At 27.1% G+C, this 22098-nt stretch overlaps 1 protein-coding gene and 1 non-coding gene across 3 annotated transcripts in view; both read left to right on the top strand.

Moving 5' to 3' along the window:
- The window catches only part of LOC113553389 (discoidin domain-containing receptor 2), a 244377-nt gene that overhangs the window by 115516 nt on the left and 106763 nt on the right, over nt 1–22098 (top strand). For both annotated transcript variants that reach the window (XM_026956702.1, XM_026956701.1), the window contains exon 4: nt 15085–15316. In XM_026956702.1, the coding sequence (XP_026812503.1) occupies nt 15085–15316 (232 nt within the window). The remainder of the gene's footprint in view (nt 1–15084; nt 15317–22098) is intronic.
- On the top strand, nt 20145–20216 carry Trnap-agg. Its single transcript has one exon. It is a non-coding gene; the product is annotated as a tRNA-Pro (tRNA).

Genomic DNA, 22098 nt, shown 5'->3' on the forward strand with positions numbered 1-22098 from the left:
AACCCCTCGGTAATGGTATTAGGCGAATAAGCGATTTTTAAATATTGTCCGCGGCTTTCTACTCCAAACGTTCACTGCCCTATTGTTGCCGCAAACAGCCATTATACTCGTAATACAAAATCGTTGTTATTATATTTATTATTTGTATATATATTTTTTATACTGTTTCCCGTGCACCTTCCGGATGATTCGTTTGGTATCTATTTTTACTAAAGATATTCACTTCGTTGCACATTGCGTACTTAGTGGAATATAATTTTACCTTGCTACCGATATCAATGACCGTGGGTTTCGAAAAAGCGACAAATAAGTGACTGCGTTACATTCAGACCTCGAGGAGTTCATTTAAAATATGAACTTATCCATACCCTAGAGATTGAACGAAATTCACGAATTCGTTTATTTTAAAATTAACGTGTTCCATTCAAGTTCATCAGTAGGTAGTAGGTATCTACATTATACTATGCACGTGTACATTATTTTTTTTTTTTCATCAATCGTACGTTTCCCTCGTCTCAACGATTTAATAAATATATTACTCGAGGATGTATTTAAGTAGGACACAAGGGACCTACTTCCTTAGTCATATTTATATATTTTATTAGATACCCGTCACATCATCCATGATGGATCGAACCAAATGTAATATTTTGTTACCGTCTTCGTCGAGCCTAACTTTACGTTACCTAGAAAATACGAGTATTTTGATTAGCCGATAGTCATATATTGTTAGAAACGAGTTGTTCACACGGGTTGAATACTTTGGTAATATTTAAGTTTTATATCAATGTATATTGTGTTAATTTTTTAAACATGAGTTGTAGAGTACTTTAATAAGAGTGAGACAAAAGATAACAAATTTGTGTTATATCATATCTCTCAACTTGTAATACCTAATGCTTAAAATGTATTAGGTAAAAACGATACTTTATTATTAGTAAACAAAAACATTAAAATCCAAATATATTACTATTATTTGTTTCATTTAGAAAATGTATTGACAGTAAAATAGAACTTTCTGATAGTAATTATTAGACCGTGTTCTCTAAACACGAATTTTAGACCCAAACATAAAAAGATTCGAGTTCGTCAAGCGTGGCTGTAAGTTGTGCATGCTTGTTTGTAGGTTGAAAATTGTCAGCCGATAAAATTTTGAAACAAATCGAGCGACATCGGAAAGACGCACTTTATGTTTTCGCGTAGGCAATATTATTTTATTCAAGTATATCTGTTATGTATAAATATAAGCTTGTTTTGCGATCAATTTATAACTTCTATTTTAGAAAATATTGAAAGCAGTAAATGATCATTAGTAAAAAAAAAAAAAACTCATATACTTTTGACGATTCACGTAGTACCGTGGATAATGATTGGTGGTATCATATTATTTTAAAAGTAATTTTATTATTATGTTATATTATTCGTTATGTCGGTAAAAATAATTTATATAGGTAATAGGTAACCAATAATAAACTGATGATCAAGTGTAAGTTATCGAATTTTTCTTTTATACTTAAATTTGAATTACGACATTATAATTTATAACAGAGAGGTATCGCGTCTATTAATGTTATTTAAAATCGAACTTCAGACTGCAGAATACAGTTAATTCAATTTCTCATTTTAGGTAATTTGTCGGTATTATAAAACAATCTTTTCGTTTAATTGTTAATTATTTTTTTTTTTATTTCTGATTTTGTTTTCTTCACTTATATATATATATATATATATGATATGTTGTCTCTTAAGCCGTCTAAACAATTTTTTGTTATACTTCTTTTGAATAGGTACTACGCATTTATTTTGCCTACCGCTGCCATAATTAATTATTTTACACTTTTTAAATATCTACTTGAAATTGCTACTGCTCCTCATTTACTTCAGTATATTAGGCCTTGAATTAAGTTTTCACTCTTCTATTAATGTGTTTAATAATAAATAATAACTATTATAATCGTAACTTATAAGCCACGTTTTTATCCAAGTATATTTTTACTCGACCTCCCCTTTGATCCTTTAACTAACGTTTTACCACGAACTCTATTAATCTAAAGAACATTTCTTCTATATTTTTTATTCTAGCTGTATTCATTTATTCGTACAGAACTACTATAAATCTTCGTTATTTTATTCGATTCAATGCATAACATATTTTATGATTCGTTCCTTTGAAACACGGATTCTTGGTATTTGAACTTTTCTACCCAACTACATCATTCTTTACTCTATACCCTATTCCTCTTATATAATATATACTTTTTGTGTAACTACATTTTCTTTTTCTTTTTGTTTTTTTTTTACAGCTATTGTTTCCTGAAACGTGTCTAACAATCTTTTATCGAACTAGAGTCTCATACCTATTGTGTAATATGGCCAGCTAATCCAATAGTTATAAAACACAATAATGTTATTTAGCTTGCACTAAAAAAATTTAATCCGTTCTTCGCATAGACGCTAGTCTGACATCTTATTTTTTCTATTTTTTCAACTATACTTGTGTTCATTTACTTTTTCGCTTCTCGGTGTTAATATCCGCCCATGTTACTGTTTGTAAATACGGACTTATTATTAATCATCGTTTCTCTCCGTTATCACTTATCTTGTATAAAAATATTATTTCATTAGATTTTTAATACTCATGTCCCTCAATAATTTTCAACAATTCTTAATACTCCATTGACCACGCATTTGTAGGATAGACATAAAGATAGATGGTCGGACCGCATTCGAATCGGGACCTATTGAATAGCAGGGCTGGGCAATATTTTAGATACTAGTATTTAAGATACGCATCTCAGATTCAATTGTATCTTATATTTTGTATCGAGATACATAATTTGAATGCACCTTCTATTGAGTATTTAAATACTTTATTGACTTATATCTAGTATCTTTTTATGATTAAGATATTAGATACATTCAAAAAATATGTTTCATATTTCATTAATATATCAGTTTTCCTAATTGCCCAATAAGTAATAATATGTTTTAACTGTTTTAAGATTAGATTAAAATAACATTGGTGTCTGACGATTATATTATATCGCGATATTTTATATATTTTTTATAGACTGTAAATCTTTTTACCTATTATTACGTTTGTCTATTATTAGTATTATTATTTTAAGCGTATCAAATGTAATTTTCAATTTTATTGTTAATGATCAATACATACCATATTACTATACATTTATAAGCTATAATATAATATAAATGATGTATGATAAAATTTAACGTGAGAAAATTGTATCCACGATAAACTAAGAAATTAATAATAATAAATAAATATATTAAGTATCTTGTATCTTATACGTATCTCAGATATATGTATCTTGTATCTAGTATCTTTAATAAATATTATAGTATTTTGTATCTTGTATTTATATATTAGTTATAAATGTATCTTGTATCTCGTATTTAGATGCTTTTTTTGAGGTATCTTGCCCAGTTCTGTCGAATAGCCGGTTGAGTAGTCTATTCACTGAGCTGCCAAGCACTTTATTTTATTACCCACTCCTTCTCGATTTAATTTAAAATAATATTACTGTATATTTGTGTGTTTATTTATAGAAGGTGTTTAATCACATGTGAATGACTTTGGTTTATGTCCCTTATATTAAAATAAGTATTATTGTTATAGTACATATTATATAGTTTTACTATACAATTAAAATATTTGTTTCAGTGATTACACACACATATTATTGTCATTTACATACTTAATTAATATATTATGTTTCATTAAATTTCAGACAGTCTCTCTGAACTTTTAATACTATTTTCTTAAGCAATGAAACAAATTACTAGGCTTGCATTGTATCCAATTATTTAATTTGTAACTGGATAATTATTATAAGGATTAATTTTTAGGACCTCTACAACCAGACTATTAATTATTATTATTGTGATTGTTAATCATTTGAAATAGTAGACAAATAATATTTCTTGCCCTTTTAATAAGTATATCTTAGGTGATTTATCAAAAATATAACTTTTTTAAATTTAAGTAATTGTATAGTACATCAATATATGTGCATTACACTCCTCATCTCTGATTATGTATTATACATTACACTATCTACATTCTAATGAGAAAATTCAACTTCATTATTTTGAGTTAGTTAAAAAAAAAGCCAATTTTATAATAATAATGAAGATCGATTTATTCATTTTTATAATATTTTAGAGTGGCTTTATAGAATGACAATTGAAAAGAATTCTCCTTAAAGAAATATAAAGTAACATATAAGTAATTCGTCATAGGTATCTTGGAATTTTGTGAATTTTGATGCAGCAAACATCAGTATAGTGAACCAATATGAACTAATTAATGAAGTCTTGTATTAGATTATATTTTACCTATTATTCATTGTGATTTATTAAATATATAAGATCTGTAGACTCTAAGTATAGTTGATATACAGGCAGCATTATGAAATTAATTAATAATATTACAAAACGTGCAAAAAAATACCTATAAATGTCAAATAAGTGAATAATGATTAATTTAGTACAGCAGCAGACATTTCAGCATAGTGCACATAAATTAAGCAATAAGTCTTCACAGCTGATACATGTACATAACATATTGGTATATTTTGTAATATCTAATAATGTGTAGATGTAAAAATAAAAATGTTCTTTTATATAATTTTCCAAGCCATAGTAAGATGAACGTGTTACCGTGATAATGATGAATAATGACTAAACTTTATTTTTTTAATATTATTATTAACACAATTTGTGTTTAAAATTGTATTCATCTTTGTTTTTATTACATGTGACTAATAAAAATAAATGTTAAAAATCATTTTAAGTATTACTTTTACATCTATTCCATAAAAGTAAATCGTAAAAAAAGGTTTTCTAAGAAAATTTGATGTTGACTTGATATTAATATAGGAAGTAAAGAATTTAGTTATTGTTTCTTAAATTGGACATTTTAATGTTTGGTGTACATATAGAACAACTAACATTTTACAAAACTAGCGAGTATGATGGGCAATAGTAGTATATCGATTAATTTCACTTTCGACATTTGGCCATTTGTTGATATTTTTTCATCAGAAAATAAATAATTGATTACATTTTTATATGTTTAAACATTGAAATAAATATTTTTTTTTTATAAATGATAGATAGACGTTATTTTAAGGTCCGATTGTTGATTGTAAATGGGTAAATACCGCATTTGACCCTATGACTCTAGTTATCGACCGTCTGGGGATAGCAAACACCTTTTGCCTGTTCACAAATAGCCTTAGGAGCTTTTACAGAAGGGCGTTGTGGTCAGCCTTTGGGTAATAATGTAATCCCAAGAGGAGGTATGAACTATGATATTTCCTTGTTTTGCCCTGTTTGTGGTGAAGTAAATGTGAATCCCAAAATAGTTAGCTTGCTCCTGGATTGTCTTCGATCAACAACTTCTATATAGATACCATGTGATCTGCTGAAAAGCTACTGTTTGTGTACTTAGAGAATAAATACTTTTTCAATTTTCAAACATTTCCTTCTTGGACACTAAATTTTATACTTGATATAATTTATCACTGGCCCTTGGAAATTAATATTCTATAATATTCTAAATATATTAAGTTAAATACCTACATTTAGTGTGATATACATAACAGGACTAAAGTTTGCTTTAGAATAGTATAAACATAAATTTAATTACCAAATAACATAATATATATGCAACTCTGGTTAAATGTTTTGCTAAATAAAAATGTAATGCCTTTTTTATACCATTAATTACATTTTATATATAGATTTAGAACTAACGTTTAGTTTTAGTTAACTTATATTATATTCAAAGTAGTTACAAAATAATATATGTGAAATTTAAGCATTATCTAGTAGTTATTACTTTATTATATTATTTAAGTATAAAAATCCAGTTTTATATTATTTAGGTCTAACTCAGCAATAACGTAATCTAGCACAACAATTGTTAAACTGTGATGGTATGCAAATAAGGCAATCCATTTCATTTATTCTTATCCGTACTAGACTGTTAGAATAATTATTAGAGGGTATAGCTATTCAAATAATTAATTATTATTTAAGTAATTGTGTATACATTTAGAAGATCTCAACTTTATTTTCTCAGAATCAACAATTGACAATTAAGTATTAATTAATATTGTTATTAGATGTATTAGATATTCGTCTTCAAAGCATTTGAAGTCAAATATTACAGTCGCATGTTCTGCATAATAAAAATATCTCTGTGAACATTATTAGTTATTATATTTTTATGGAATACAAAACATTATTTTGAATAATATAGGTCAACGAATTTCATCTCCTCCATATACGTACCCTCTTCCCGTAAATACACGACTGTTAACAGTATTCTTTAGTAAATAAATTAAAATATTCCATTGTTTAAAGTAGTATGATAATATCGATTATTTATATATTTGTTCTTTTATAATTTAATGTGTTTGTTAGGATGCAAATCAATATTATACTTGTACGAGCCTGAGCTTTTTATTTCCTTGCTTCGTATTTGAGTCCCGTCTCTGCCCATTATAGAATATCTTTCTAATAACCCACTGTCGTATATTCTATGGTTGTTCTGCCAAGTCTCGAGTTCTATTTAGGTTTTTTTATTATTTTTTTTTTTAAATCTTGAGCCAGCTTTGCATATTTAATATTAATATCCATCTCAAATGGCCATGACTGGTAAAGCTTTATTTTTTTTTAAATCTAGCTTAACTTGAAATATATGGTTTTTCTTTTAAGAATCTAGAAAAAATTGTATTTAAGTTTATTTTATAATTATCTGAGCGTATCACAACATAATTGTTATTTTATATTTAAATTTTATAGGTATTATATTATATATATTATACTTGTTGAATCAAATAGGTATATTTGCGTTATACTAAAACCAAATAAATATAGATGAATGTTTGATACTTGATATTCTATTCGTTTATCTTTATTATTAAATAAATGTGTACAATTAATTTCCTAAATAGATTTTAATGATTTTATCTTAAAATAAAAGCACACTCATCTCTCTAAAATTAGGTATCATAATCAACGAAATTTTTTTAAAACTTAATTTTTTTCAATTACTATTTCAAGTACACTCATGAAACACTGTTGTTATTTGATGTTATTTTTTTGCTTTTACTTTTATAGCACATTTTTAGTTTAAAGAGTTTAATGTAGCTGTAAGAACATTGTCAGTTCCTTCAACGTTTTAGTGTAAAATAAAATTAATAACAACATAAAAAACGAAAAAAAAAATAATAACTCATTATTCTTTTGACTTTTACTGGTCCACAAATTCGTGGCCGTGGGACGTTGGTTAGTTTCTCATTAACCCGGCTTGACACTTTAGTGAAAAGCCGTCAGATGTTAGATTACATCCCGGGCTCTAATTACTGGCCTGCAATACAAACCACCACTTCGAATTTATCCTGCCTGTATTACCTAACTCTTCACTTTAACTTGTCGTTTTTCGTTTTGATCGTTGTCGTTATTAAATTCGAACAACAAATCAAAAACATATAAAAAAAAAATCCCGACGTGTATTTATTTTAACTATATGAATATGTTTTTACGTATATGCGTTTTTTGTGCTATAAATAAATTACTATAATGACTTTTAAAGTATGAAATCGGTAACCGTAACGGATAAAAGTGTGAAATATATTGATTCGTAATAATAAGTGCGTATGTACTCTTATGGAAAGGTATCCATATAATATAATGCTTTATGCGATTTTTTTTAAGCCAAAGAACACAAAAAATGCATAGCATTTGATGCTATTATAAATGTATTAGTGTTCCACCAACATAGCTATCGAAAATAAGTTACAATGTTTCAGCAATCAGGGAACAACCGTCGCATTATACGTTTATTTTTTTTTTACCTTCTAATACCAATCAATTCGAACACGTTTAAAGTACTTGAATAAATATGTAATGTATACTTTTTTTAATCAACGTTTTAATATTTTTTTTGAATGCAAATCATTAGAAAAATCCAAAGACCGTTGAACCATTAAACTGCAAAGGGTCAAACTTTGTCCGATAGGTAGGTATATTCATGTCAACCCGTCGGTAGAAATTATTGATTCTGATGTGTTTTGGGTTCAAGTGAATATACTCGTAATATTTTTAAATTCCATTTTCTGCAATTGAAAAGGGTACCTTGGATAATCTATATTACATTTATGCAATAATATTTAAGTATCGATTTAATACAGAAGATAATTATATGTTTATAATCGTTATTCGAAATAAGGATCAACGTTTTTTTACCGCTGAATAGAATATCATATATTTCAAGTGCTTGTACTGATTGTTTTATTTATAAAAAATATTAACGTACAACTAATATAATCAAATAACATTAAATTATGTTCATAATAATATATTATATTTTATTATTATATATTATATCATGGTACCTTTTATATCATTATTTTTACTATTTTTTTTTTTATTTTAGTAACAAACTAAACTAAGTACTTGCAATTAATTTAATAAAATAATAAATAAAAACAAATATCGTACTTTAATCATGATCGTAAAATAGAAAGAGTAATAAACTATGATTGGGGTCTAGGCCCACCCTTATGTCGAATACTGAAGCAAATAAATTAGTTCTGTATTAGTATTGAATTCAACAATGAAAATATGTATTGAAAATCACAAATATTTGTTGAAGACTTTCGAGAAAATAACTGAATTATTATTGATATTGTGAATGTATATTCTTAATTAAGTCAGTTTTTAATACGTTATTTTAATTTAATTTAATTTAAATCAAATAAGTTATAACGAAAAACAATTCAGTTTAACATTGGTATACTCGTATTATAATATATTAACACACAAAAAAAACTTATTCAACTTTAATCAAAATTTAATTTATTATTTTAATTATTTAACTATTTAAATTTATTACAACTATAATATTGTCTGTTATATTTAAAAATTATTGTAATCAACAATAGTTAAAATTTACTTATGAAAATTGAAAATAATAAAATTACGTTTAAATTTAAAATGTTTGTGTGCATATTCAAGTATTAATTTGTTTAATTAAAGAATGTATACACATTTCGTTTGTACATATCATCACAGATAATTGACATATAAAACATACTAATTAAATTGAACTATTTTAATTTATCTGTAGAATTATAGATAAGCATATCAAATATATTAATAATATATTTTAATGCAATATGAAACTAAGATAAATTAAATTAAATCTAGTTATACTAGTTTTAAGGAAAAACCTTTTTGTATATTTATATGCGATATTATTTTTGATGAATATTCTTTTAAAATAGAAGTACATATAACAATTTTAACGGCAAAATAAATTTGATTGTAAGTATTAATATTTTAACAATTATTAATTATTTTTAAATGAATCATAAATATTCAATTATATTACCTTGATTGATATAAACTATTGATGTCAAAAATGCTACACATATGTCATCTTTTGTAAATTTTTATTTCTGTAGTCATGGTAATAATTTCACACATTTATCACATTTCTTAGTTTTAATTAACGTTTAGAACTAATAAATTCAATTGATCCCTTAACGTTGGGTACTACTATTTGCACTGAAACAACCTATAGGAATAAAACGTCAAAAATTAATTATTAATACAACGCATTTAACGTTGATTAAAATTAAATTAAATTGTAGACTGGTAGTGAACGTTGGGACAACCAAGTTTCTTTAGAAGGTGAATTTTATTGATGAATAAATTATATCCCTTTTTGGCCTTCAGTTTAGAGTTGTTCTAAGAGATACAACTTCTTAAATTCAATTAATTTATAAACAAACAGTATAAAGTTAAGTAAAAAGTGGTGACTCTTTTCAACGGTGACATTACATAAAAAATAGTTACCAATAGTAACAAAAAAATTGGGTTTATTATAATATTATATAAACTGAAACAAATGATGTATATTTATATAATTTTATTCTTTACTGAATAGTTCTAATTAATTTCATTTTTTGTTCATAGGTTTCTTTAAAAGTCAAGAATTAATTACTTAATCAACGTTAAACATACTTAATATGTAATAGTATCTTAGAACATTTACTATTTGGAACTCATCAAAGTTTAGTATCAGGTGCAAATTTCATTAGACAATACCTATTACTTAGATAATATTATTATACGACAAATAAATAAACTATTATCAAATCAACAGGTGCTTAAAGAAAACAATAGTCTTACACTTATCGACACATTAAAATATTATACACGAAATATCAACACATAAATACGTAGGTTTACTAGTGCAAATAAAAAAAAGTATAGATTATTGACTAGCCCAAACCCCTTCACAGTCAATAATAAGCTAAAACGTAAAATTAAGTAGGTAATGTAAAATTTAAAAGATATAGATAAAATATGATATCCTTATGTTGAGTGTGGTCAGTTATATAATATACGAAAAACAATAAACTATATGATAATAATTTTTAAATATATATTTTTCTTAAGCAATGAAAAAGTGCATATGAATTTAAAAAAATACTGAAATAAATCTAAAGGATCAAATGAAAAAGAATAATTAATGTGAATTGCATTTCATGAGTAAACAGCTTAAATCGTTAGTTGTATCTGTATGATAATATTGTAAGATAGTGTACATAATATTAATTACAGTATTAAGCGATATAAATATATATTATACATAGAAGTATGGCACTATATACATAATACAAAAGACCAAATATCTACACAATAATATTAATAAAAATATATAAATGCACTATTACTCATTAATAACGTCTCATATACGTCTACATGGTCATTCAAATTGTCCGTTAAAAAAAAATGATGAGGATAACATTAAAAGCATATGTAATCCTCTGTTACATTTTTTTAAATACAGTTTAATGGACCTTATACATAATAAAATATAAATAAAACACTTGTTAGTAAAACGTATTAAAAATAAAAACGTATCACTTCATGAAAATGTAAGCTGTATCTAAAAGTATCTAAGTAGATCATTTATTGTTATACATTTATATAAATCACTCACAGACCACAGTAGCTACAGATGCTATTGTTAATATAAAAACTTATAATCGTTCGTGGTAATTTGCCTTTAATAGTCATACAATATAAGATTGCGGCATAATAACAATGCAAAATGGCCGTTTTTGAAAAACAAAAGAAATCATAAAAAAACTCCGGAAAATGTACTATACCTATTATTTAGAATAAACGAAAAAAAATGTAACAACTTCACGTATATTATAAATAGTACAAATGTATATAGTTACAGTGCGTTTTATTTTAAAGAAGAAATGAAATATTATTGTCCAGTGACATCTCGGATTGCAATTTTAGGACTTTTAGTGAGGAACTAGGGAATAGTATCTTTTCATGAAAATGTAATGTAAACCACCTTTCATTGTGCGTATGCGTAATACAACTTGCAAATTGTTTTTACAGTAACAAGTATTATTAACATCAAAATTAGATAGATGTCCGAACATTTTTAAATAATTTTGATCTTTCAAGTTATAAGTATGGCACTGATGGTTCTGCATAAAACCAAAATTTCTTAACATAACATTTAAATTAATGTCTTGATTGACACGTACCTTTTTAAACCTAGTACCTATCATTGCACCAGGGGCGCACCCTGGATATTTTTTTTTTGGGAGGGGGGGATAAATTTAAATCATTTTTAAATATTAATAGTATTTATAATAATATAAACAGAGGTCTCTTCCGGGGCCCGGGATGACAGGTATAAATATATAATATTATGTTACACCTAATGTTTCAATTTTGTTAGTTGATAATTTTTTTATACAATAATTGAAAGTCAATATACCTAATAAAATTATCAAAATGTTTGGGACTAGCCATTTGGGGGGGGGGGCAAAGCCCGTTAGCCACCCCTTTGGGTGTGCCCTTGCATTGCACCATAAATAAATAAATAGCATCGTATTTTGTCGTGAGATGATAATAATATCCCTATAATACGTATAATAAACTATGCATACCTATCTAGATAAACTGCAAAGCGTCGTATACATTATATAGGTATGATATGATAATACATATACATATATGATAATATCGGGATTGGCGATTACTAAAACGAAACTAAAATATCGCTCGGAGGATTTTAACCGTTCAAAATTGCTATCGTTATTATTGATTTTTTTTTTAAATTTCAAGCTTAACCCATCCCGTCAAATCTTCTTAGTGGTTTCCGAGAAATTTTAATGGAGGGACAGCGATAGCGTCGAAATACCGTGGCATCCAACACTCAACAGTGCTTATCGACACAGTTCTTGTATACAGCTCTTCCACTGCTATTACACAGTACAGAGACATGAAGTCTCCCAATATTCGACTGCTTTTCCGTATAACAATATTATACATACATATATATATATATACATATGTTATTATTATCGTAGGCGTATATACACGCGTAACTCCTGTCGGGTCGACGTTGACGAATTGCATCACATCGGTTTTACGGCGTGTCGTGCGTGAATGCAATGCACGTGGAACACGCCCCCAATAAGTAAATAGTGCACAACGTCATCTCACACCCACACATCGCGACCCTCTCAAAAACTACTCCAAACACACCTACCGTACAGTTACTTATACGTAAAAATGCTCCGTCATCATGTCGCAATCGCTCTGGTTCGGGTGGATCGCAGTCGCGGTGAGACATTCGCGTCTAAAATATTATGATGCGTGTGCACGGGTTATGTTATACATATTTTTTATGGGTGAACGGCTCGTTTGTAAGACAACTCTTTTATTATTATTTTCACATTGATTTTGAGTCTATCTATCCGCACGACTGCTATAATGATGCAAAGTATGCTTACCGACTTTTTTTTATTCAATAACAGATACAATTACAGTGGATCCTCGATAACTCGAATCGGCTAGGGGCGAAAATAAAATTCGAGTTATCAACAATTTGACTTGTAGAGGATCAAGTTATCATAAATTGAAATGCAGGGGCCATGGCATTCCTTTGAGTTATCGAAAATTCGACTTATAGAGGTTCGAGTTATCGATGTTCCACTGTATAGGTATTCAAAATTCGATTTTAGGAATTTTTAAATATATCTAGTGACCATATTTTTCTATTTTCTTGAGATTTTTTGTAGTAGATTATTTTTTCATATAGATATAAACACCTGTTTTTCAAATAATAACCTATTTCTTATTTTTTATATTGTGACTTATTTAACAGACAATTTTGACGTATCAAAATCAAAATTCGAACTAATAGTTTTTGAGCTACAAGGTTCATTTGGTATTTTTGAAGGTATTAAAGCTACGATAAAATTCAAAATGTTTGAAATTAATATTAAGATTCAATATTAAATCTAATTTATATTTTCTAAAACAATTTTTAAGAACTATTAGCCTTAGTACGTATATACATTTTAATAACTGAAAAACTATTCGTTTGAATTTTTATTAGGTACAACAACATTTTCAGAAAAATTACCTGCTAATAAATTTACTGTAGAAAAGGAGGAAGGAGTTTCATAAGAAAAAATAAAAAGTTGAATCACCACGACAGTGCACTCCTTAATAGCAGTATGAAAAATCTAAATAATTTTAAAGCGTAAAATTAAATTAATACACTTAAAAACGTCAAAAATCGATTTTGAATACATTCATTGTTATAGGAAAAAATGGGTGTAAGCATGCTTGGTGAATCACTCTGTATAAAATGCAATAGTCATACCACTCGAAATTCAATGTTAGATAATAGAATTTTCATTTTTACATTAATTTCATCAGTGCGTCTTATTAATTAAAAAAAACAATTAATATCATTGAGAACCTACTAAAATAAATGCTAAAAAAAAAAAATCAAAACTTTTTTATAATATGTACACATACTTAATAAGTTATAATACTAGTGTAGTATCTACACACGATAAAGTGTTAATTAATTTACATATGTATAAGTTTATACTATAATATCACTAGATACTAACTTTACTCGATATAAACACATTACAACTTCTTATTGTAATACTTTGTGTAACAAATTGTTGCTTGTTACAAAAGAAAAAACGTTTGAAGTTTACGATAAAACTCTTAAAATCAATTTCTTATCGACGATAATAATTCATTGTACACGCTTCTCAATAAATTAGTTAAAATTATGTAACAAAATCTCAAGAACGATAATAGTTTGTAGTTTTTATTTGCATAATATTACTTAAATTAGCTTCGAGTCTGAAATGGGATTTAACCGATAATTGATTTTAATGTAAAATATTGCTGAATGTTCAAATTACATGGTAAGCTGTAAGTACATTATATTAACACACTATAATTGCTAGCTTAAATATTAAATTAGAAGATTTTAATTGCCGAATTTTAATATAGCAATATGTTGTATTAGACTTTCATAATTGGAAACTATGGTGACTTAATTATGACGGGTGAATACCAACACAGTTAATGGTGTTCTGTACGTACTGACTAAATAATTTAATATCTAACCAAAAACACAAAACACAAAATACTATAATATTACAGACATTATAATATAATGAATCAGATTATTAGATTAAGCATCTATAATGTAGTAATATGTCATACATTAGTTTAGAATGAAATGCATATAAAAATCATGGGTTTGAACACAGAGGTAAACATAATCTATCTACGAACATAGAATAATTAATGTTGTTTTCACATTGTAAAATAAAACTACGCTCAATTTCATAACAATTTAGAAATTCTCTACAGAAATTTATATTATCCTTATTATGGAAATTTTAACTGAATCTCATAATATGTATGATAAAAATAAATTGTACAATTGATTTAAAATTTAAATAGTATAAATATGACCACACGGCATTTTGGATAGACTATTTAGTTATACATACTCAACGATATCGTTTATATTTTAGCTTTTATATTTTATACTAATATAATATTATGATCACTTCTTAATTTTTATATATTTAAATTATATCATATAGACAAAAACTATTGTTTAAAATATAGTAAAACGTACGCCACATTAATTTAATAAAAATAATCATTTTCAATTTCCAGACTGAAATATGAAGGTAGCGGTGGCGCTTGGTGTCCGAAGGGTATGATATCGAACGATGGTCGACAGTATTTGGAGGTGAATCTGCAGGGTTTGCACGCGGTTACAGCCATCAAAAGCCAAGGTCGATACGGCAATGGGTCCGGCAAAGAGTTCGTCGAAGAAATTATGATAGACTATTGGCGGCCAGGTTCCAATAAGTGGACGCGGTGGAGAGGCAGAGACGGTAAACAGGCAAGTGCATCCATTGCTGTTTTACGTACTTTAATAGAAATATTATTATTATTATTATTATTACTATATATATCTGCAGATATAACGACAGACATGACGTATAAATCGTTTATAATGTGACATGATGCAATAGTAATACGTTTACTGTACGTCGTATATATTGAATTGCTACAAAAGTATCGTATTCAATTTACTCGAATTCTCTGGATACAATAATACATAATATAATTTAAAAAAGGAAATGTATTAGGGCTTTTCGATTTGTGACGGTCCTTATAATAAAATGCACGAAATACCGCGTATATGTATATGTCAACAAGATACTATAAGATATAAACGCGAGACATGTGATGGGCTGAAATCATCTTAGGAAATAACACATTGTTTGCTCTACAAAACTGCATGAATAGATATCTCGTCGAACTATACTATAATATAACGAAATATTATTCAACTTTTCCATTTCAAGGACAGGTTAAAGTTACTTTTCCATCAATTTATGTTTATTTTGCACATACAAAAAAAAAGTATTATAGTTTCTTTTTAAATAAATTGCTTATATTATCTATTATTATAGTACTTGGTGCAATATTATATTGAGCAAGTTTATAAATTCGCAACAAAAATATAGATCTATAAAATAATCAGTAAATAATTCAAGACTTCAAGTCAATACTTCATTAATCAACATTTTGTGTTAACATATACAATTATTTTTTAATTGTATTATTACTATTGTTTAGTATACAAATTGAAAATTTCGTAGCTTTAAAATGTAGATAATTTATAATGATATATTGACAATATATATTTTATAATAAATGAAATAAAAACACCACACGATGATATGACATACTGACGATGATTGAATGGCAAGGACTGAAAATCGACCGTCAGCCATCATAATATTTTTTACTACGTTGGTACATCCTAGAGGTTATAGGCATAGGATATTGTCAACGATATAAAAATTCAATAGAAAAATGTGATATTTTCGATATTAAAGAGCTGCAGTGTTGTATAATATTGTATTATTGTATTCTCAAACCATTTTTGACCGATTATATCAATATGGAAAAAGAAAGATATTCCATAATATCCTATTTTTGAGTGTTATACAGTGATTGAGACCGATTAATATATTCATTTAACTATAATAAATAAAATAATTTCAAGAATAAAATGCATTAAGAAATATAGATTATCATATAATATTTAAAAAGATATCTCGTTTATTTATGTATTACATGGTATAATAATGTAAAATATAATACGTATAAATAAAAATATTTTTTTGAGAATATATTGTATATTGTAAATTATTGATTTTCAAAGTACATCTATAAAAACGCACTTAATAATTAAAAAAAAAAAAAACACTCAACATATCAGACGTATATTTATTATTTCTAAAATGTAAACACTAATTTATTTTTATTTTTTGTTACTGCCAAGTCTTACTGTCAACAACATCGCATTACTATAATAAACGTTACAACATTCGTGACTACGTGCACGTATAAGAGGTTATTACAAATTGTTTATAAGTTAAAATAAAACATCAATAATATCAATTGAGTACTTAAACAGGTACACCGAAGAAGTTTAAGGCAAAGTTAAACAAATTACATAGAATAAATTATCAAGAAAATATTATGCACCTTCGATTTAACAGGACAGAAAATAATACGAATCGTACATACCACGACGATGTGTCAGTATCAGCAGCACCGCCGTTAGGGAATGAGATTATAACATTTTTGTCTCCCTGTTTTTAAGTGTGTGTTTCAATGACCTGAATCAAATAATATTATTGTTTCGCCGATGATTTTGAAATCGAACAGTGTACCTACCGTTTTTCTTAAGTACTTCGAGTGAAACACCATACGTTATGAAACCACACTATAGTTGGTTTAATATGGCCTAAATATAACATAGAAACTAAATAATTTGTTTGATTCGAGAAACTATAGTAGTAATAAAAATGACGCGATAATTGTCCGTTCCCTTGTCGTAGACTATAATCTTACATAATGTGATATATTGTACATAGTTGTGATGCATGGATGCATCGTATAATAATATTGTAATAATTTATTAATATAGTTTCGAATCAAATTATGTGACGATATGAGAAATTTAAATGATTTCATGGTCACTATACGGTCTATACACGAGACGTGATGGCTAATTAATTATTTTCCATCCTATACGTAATATGCCGCTATGGTTTGATATACGCTGTACTAGCTTTTCATATGATTTCTAAGGAAGGGAATCCTTAAAACGCCAGTTCCGGACACTCCGCAGTCTCCGTATACCGGGAACGCAAATTGTTTTCCACAGTTTTCTCCGTTTTAATAATAACTGTTGTGTGACTGCCTCGTGACACCGGCTAACACGGCATAACATAATATTATACAATATCCGTCCCGTAATGAAACGACCCAGTCAAGCCGCACATGTCTGCTGTATTATATTTTAATAGCTCAGCGTATACATAATCAGTTTCCAATTTAAAATGCCTACACTCATAATGTATATTAATATTGACTTTTGCCGTCCATTATAACGTAATTGCATTGTAATATATTATTACTATGCGCGTGGTGTTGTCCCATTCGCGGGGTTGACGTTTGGGCATGCACGCGCGTAGTGCGTACCTACTATGTAACATGACCGATATATACATATATATTAGATTGCCATTGATTTAAATACTGCACGTACGCACACGAGTCAAATTGAACGAAAACGATTACAATACACTGTATTTACACAATTATTTGATAGCACGACGACGACGACTGTTGAAACGAAATAAATAATTCTTTTTCACCCCACGCTGTAAGGCAAGTGGATTTTCTACTCGTTTTCCAAGCAGTCTGCACTATGTAGGCATCATTGCAACAAAATTTCGATCAGTTTATTTGTATTTAGTAAGTTTTATGTAGAATTTTGATTCATAACATAAGTCATTTATTTATTATTAAACATATTTTGAAAATTAATAATATAACAAAATATATTTAATTGATATTTAAACTTAAAATGTCTAACTAACGGAAAATATAGTTTTATAATAATAGTAAATTTTTTTATAGAGCTTGTATACACAAAAAAAAATACGTTTGAGCCATATATTTACTTGAAAAAAAAAACAAGTCATAAAAACATTGAATTCGTTAAGCGATTTCGTTGAAAACCTTATGTTATTTATTATTTACCTCCGTAAGACATCAGATCGCGCGTGTGCGTCGTATTGTAAAAATTTGTTCAAAATGTATTTATTATTTATTCAGTGGGATGTGGAAACAACATTTCTGTTTGTGGTGAAAGTATTTGAAATTGAATTTTGACTATTTCCAAATCCCGTATTCGATTAAGTTTTTGGAGATAATCCTAAAAACTTGTAGAAGGAAAAGAGTCAAGCCCTCCATATAGCCACACCGCTGTGTGCAGTCATCACGTATTGACATCAAAGTGGTTCTGACCTATATGCTATACGACTTAAGTGTATTCATATATATATATATATATGTATGTGTGTGTGTAAACTATATTCTTGATGTGAGATCATAAAAGAAAAGAGCACGCATCTTATCCGTTTGCTACTTCGACAACGCGAATATCGCATTTACACACATTTTATATATATACACACGGTCTTGATTTTAAAAGCAGCTCCATAAGCCGGTTGTTGATGAAAAACATGTTTATTTGTATAATTTCGAAGAACTATAATATTCAGTAGTGGTACTAGTAGTCATAGTAAATCTTTGTCGTAATGAGAATTAGTGCATAAATGCAAAATTAATTAGATAGGTATATAGACATTATAGACACGCGGACGCGTTCCTATATAAAATGTGTATACAATAATGGTGTGTACGTGGAATGTGGATACTTTAAATATAATTTTTTTCATTCCAACGCTAGTATTAACTAACACGATAAATAATTTAAAAATACAAAACGACCACTACCTATTTAATTTATCTGTGATTTCTTGATTTCTAAAGAACATTTGATATACTATTTAAATAATTTTCAATTTCTCAGTTACCTTATACAAAATTATATCGTAGACAAGTTTAGTATTGTGACTAAATATTATCTATTTGGCTCTACTAGAAAAATCAAAAATAGTACGTAAATAGAGGATGGGGGGGAGGGCTAAGCATAGCTTTTTGTTCAGATAAAAATGTAAGTACTAAGTAGTACCTACGTTGAAAGCATGCAGGTTTTTCTTTGGTTATATTGGGCTTTGTATAGATTCTGATTAAGACTCGATTTAACAGTTTTCAAAATGATGTTGATTACGTATATATTTTTTACCACTTTTTCACTGCATCTTTTTATGCAGGTATTTGAAAACAAAAGAAACACATTAGGTACCTATACCGCTTTAGTCTTTAATAGCAATTTTGAATTTAAAAATGTACTACAAAACAGGTTAACAGGTATTAAGCATTTACCACAGTTATTACTAGTTAGTAGGTAGTGGATACTTACCTATTGATCAAATTTTAAAATGAGAAAAAACAAAATTTACTGTAGTTAACAGGTAGAATAAGTATTTTCTAAATTAATTTTAAATACAATATACTACTACATTGTGTAACTTAAAGATAGGTGGCTTAGTAATGAATACGTTGTATATACATCAAATACATTTGTTCGTAATCATGTATTATTGTAAGTATAAGACATAAGTGTATAATTGTAGGTGGTATTAATAATTATTACATATTATTTACAACTAACATAGATAGGTATTACCTAGTGATTATTTGAAAGACTCATTATTTGTTCGTAACATTCATGTGGCTTGGTGGTCTAGGGGTATGATTTTCGCTTAGGGTGCGAGAGGTCCCGGGTTCAAATCCCGGCCAAGCCCGAATAAATTTTTTCAATTTTTTACTTCTTTTTCCTTTTTCTAACGTTTTATCAAACAAATCAAAATTGTTTTTTCTTTTTAAAATAAATATACAAATAACGAAAACCATAAAATCATTAACTGTTAATATATTTTTCATTCATATTTACAAAAACAAATATACAGGTACTTATATTTATATTTTGTATTCGATAAAAATAATTAACTAAAAGAAATAGATTACTATAAAAAAAAAATTGTATGACAACTGGAAACAATTTTATTCTCTATTATCAGTAGTATCGTAATAATACAATTTAAAATAATATAATTTAGGTACTGCTACCATTAGAGTTGAATAAAAAGAAAGTAAGTGACCGCATCCTTGGCAATGCGCATAAATTGTACATATACATATAATCATGTATAATAAAATTATAATACGCTAATGTTGAATATTAAATGTGCTTGTATAATTTTTAGTTTTGATCAAATAAATACAGAGTAGGTTAAGATCTATCGGTTTATCAAAAATATTTTTTAATTTTATACTTATCTCAGGAACTATAAGTAATATGATAGACAAAATGTAATTACCATTGACCGTACAATAAGTTATTATTATAATTAAGAATATAAGTAATATTTTAAAATTTCATTATTATTTATTGTTTTATATATTATTGTTTATAATTTATAAAATGATAAGGTTTTCGATTTTATATTTATTTGATTATTTATTTTTCGTATAATACGTCGGAAATATTCCACTAAAACGTTCTCTGATCTTTCTAAAGGAAATGAATTAAATAATAATAATAATAATAATAAGTAACGCTACAACAATGTAATATTTAATAATATTACGGAAGTAGAATTTTCCGATTTAAATCATGTACACTTTGTTGTTTTTTACGCAGTTCCTTTAGTTCATAAACTAATAAACCACTGATCCTACAATTTATTTCAAATATTGAAATATGTATTAAAATGTTAGAAATATAATAAGGATTACAATTTTAACAATGAAAACTGAAGTGAGAATATGAAACAAAATGTGTCAAGTTTTTTGAGTTTTAAATATGAATAATTTCCTAGCGTTTCTAGTGTTTCTACTATTCTACTAAACGTGTATTGTGTAATCGACAATTCTGTACATACCGTATATTCATACTATATGGTACATTCACAATGTACATCTCCCACCACATTTCATATAGTCGCATGGGTGGGGATGCGAGGGCAAACGATGTCGGCTGACTCGTTAGTTGGCCTGTTGTGCAGTCGTGAGTCGTGCTGTTACACGTTATCACTTGATAGTTTATACTGTGATGACAATGTTTTCATTTGAAAAAAAAACAAAATTTTGTATCACCCCTAGACATTTCTTAAGTTGTATAAAATTTTTTCAAGAATTTGAAACTATGGTCTCAAAGTATATTTAAAATGTTGAAAAATCAAAATCTTACTTGTTTAAATGAAAAAATGATGGTGAGCATGTTTAGTGGATCGCCGTATATTTTATTTTACTATACATAAACCAAAAATATTATTTACTTAAAGATAGAACTTTTTCGCTCTATAATTTAAAAATTTTTAATAATATGTTATAGGTGACTTTAAAGGTGTTAAAACTTCACAATTAAATAAGTCTGTAAAACTGTTCTTGCTTAGTATATAACTATAGTATATTTATACACAAAACCACGTATGGAATGCTTTTTGTGTATCTTTTATCGTTTTACAGGCTGCAAATTACAATACCTACAGCATATAATTAAAATACTAAGAGTTTACCAACTTTAACTCTCTCTCTCTCTATTTATATATATAAGAATACTGATAATATAATTAAAAATATGCATATCATATTTTATATACATTTTACGGTATATGACAGCAT

The sequence above is a fragment of the Rhopalosiphum maidis genome, chromosome 2, assembly GCF_003676215.2.
Source record: "Rhopalosiphum maidis isolate BTI-1 chromosome 2, ASM367621v3, whole genome shotgun sequence".
Taxonomy (NCBI): Eukaryota; Metazoa; Arthropoda; class Insecta; order Hemiptera; family Aphididae; genus Rhopalosiphum; species Rhopalosiphum maidis.